The sequence below is a fragment of the Perkinsus marinus genome (assembly GCF_000006405.1).
Source record: "Perkinsus marinus ATCC 50983 genomic scaffold scf_1104296974666, whole genome shotgun sequence".
Taxonomy (NCBI): domain Eukaryota; phylum Perkinsozoa; order Perkinsida; family Perkinsidae; genus Perkinsus; species Perkinsus marinus.
In genome coordinates, this window is record NW_003201035.1 from 1 (window position 1) to 2,156 (window position 2,156).

At 47.1% G+C, this 2,156-nt stretch overlaps 2 protein-coding genes across 2 annotated transcripts; one reads left to right on the top strand and one right to left on the bottom strand.

The window, feature by feature from the left end:
• Positions 1-22: 22 nt before the first annotated feature.
• On the top strand, positions 23-668 carry Pmar_PMAR018248 (ubiquitin-conjugating enzyme, putative; the record flags this gene model as incomplete). Its single annotated transcript, XM_002765795.1, has 2 exons — positions 23-127; positions 174-668. Coding segments are annotated over 2 exons (246 nt in total), but the record flags the coding sequence as incomplete, so codon positions are not given.
• A 687-nt stretch (positions 669-1,355) lies between these two features.
• Pmar_PMAR018249 (hypothetical protein) lies at positions 1,356-2,027 on the bottom strand (the record flags this gene model as incomplete). Its single annotated transcript, XM_002765796.1, has 1 exon — positions 1,356-2,027. The coding sequence occupies one exon, from the start codon at positions 2,025-2,027 to the stop codon at positions 1,356-1,358; it is 672 nt and encodes a 223-aa protein (XP_002765842.1).
• Between the last annotated feature and the right edge of the window lie 129 nt (positions 2,028-2,156).

A 2,156-nucleotide genomic window follows, 5' to 3' on the forward strand; every position in this document is an offset into this window, starting at 1 on the left:
TTATCCCTTCAAGCCCCCGAAGTGCCACTTCACCACTAGGATATATCACTGCAATATTAGTGCCAATGGTTCTATCTGTCTCGATATCCTCAAGGATCAGTGGAGTCCAGCACTAACTATATCCAAGGTAAGAGGCTGAAGATCATACCATTACTACCATACTATCAACACAGGTTCTGTTGTCTATCTCATCGTTACTCACTGATCCCAACCCTGACGATCCGTTTGTTCCCGAGATTGCCCATATGTACAAGGGTGATCGGAATAAGCATGACGCCATTGCCAGGGAATGGACGCAGAAATATGCTATGTGAGGTTTCCGGGCGATATTCAGCAACAGGAAGAATCGCTACGATTGTCGACCTCTGGGTGCTTGATAGAGTACCTTGCGGGATTCTCGATGTGATTGTTATTACTACAGTTGCACTCAGTGAGTGACAACCTACTGTTACAACGCATCCTTTTGTATATTTCCATATCCACTAGCACTCTATTGTCCTCCCAAAGGCGATGGTTTCTCTTTGCTGTTGCGACGACCCATACGATTCCTCAAAGCAACCGTGTGATGTTGGCCGTATGTTGAGCGGCAGCATCAGCCTTTAATCGTCGTACTATACTTCACTGAAATAGATATACTTGACAACGCCGCCATCACCATCTACAGCTGCATCATCACCGTAGTCGATACATGGTCTCTTGGGTTCTTAGTGAGTTAATCGTTGGCGCATTCATCCTTCGTCACATTCAACTCAACTATCAACATGTCTCGTCTTTAAGTGCGTCTGTTTATACCTTCCCTATGCAGCATCAATAGGGATGCGTCTGAATGCATTCATCAGAAATATAGAGTATCGATCAACTCGATGGTCAGCGACAGCAGCAGTAGCCAGTGGCCTATGGCACCATTCGTCAGTATTTGGCTCAACAAGAGACCCGAATAATAGTTGCGAATGAGAGAAGGTAAGTCCACGGATATCGAATATCGCAACTTTGACCATTCTTTCCGGGTAGTGAGTGTGAAGCGAACCCCAATTTCGCCTCATGACCTGCTCCCTACAACCTCGGTGTGGACCTGAGGAGGAACATTAACTGGACAATCATGTTGGTAGCGATGTATGTATGAACCGAATTACTTTTGACGAAATCAACACTCAGCGATGGGAGTGAGAACTCATCAATAACTCTAAAGATGTAGTAAATCGCCAGAAGCGATAGCGTGATATGATAAGAAGAATCCAACGATGAGCTGGCAGAGTCCCTGGCGAGATTGAGTCAATGCTTGAAGTCTTCGCCTGGAACTGACCGTAAAATAGCACAGCGAATCGAATGAAGGAAAACTGTTCGATATGTAGCTGCTATGCATGGTTCAGACCAGCGTGCCAAAGAGGAAACCTTCGGTTGAACCGTGGCTTCCAGAATAAGAAATTCACCCATGCTGAGAAACTAATACCAGAGGCGAACTCCCACTCACTCGCAAGATGATGGGCTGTGGTAGCGGTGAAGTCAAGACCCATGGAAGCTCCGCCATGGGGGATAGAAACGGTGACACCAAGCTTACCCAAGGCAGTGATATTGTTCGAAGGGTATGCGGCACAAGCAACAACCCCGTCAATTGTGACTCCCACGGGTAGGTTAAACGTGAGGATTTTTATGTTGAAGGTCACCGAAACAGCTACGGTGCCTTGAAAAGTTCTGGTCGCCGGGTCGAATAGATCATGACCAGAAGCATTAGCAACGAGGCAAACCGTAACAGTGAGGCTCACTGTGGTACCGGCCTGCCAAACCATTGCACATCCTTTGGCGTGAAGGGAGAAGTCCAGTGCCAACGCTTCGTGTTGGTTAGTGTTCAGAATAACTGTGAGTCTGAGTTCTGCACTCCGAGTATGTACATGAACATCAGACATCCGTATTCCAGCATCGAGCTCCATCTGCCCTTTCGAAGCATTCTTATCGGCAACAACAGACAGACAGTACTTGTCTGACTGGCCATCCTTCATGCAGGTCTTAGGGTACTCGAAGTCGAACATCTCTATCAACGAGCGAGCCCGACCAGTAGTGGAGAAATAAAATCTGCAGCAGACCCTGGCTCGATAACATGGTACGGGACGATTCCTGTACTCTCGAAATGCGATGCTGGAATCCAATCTGATACCATA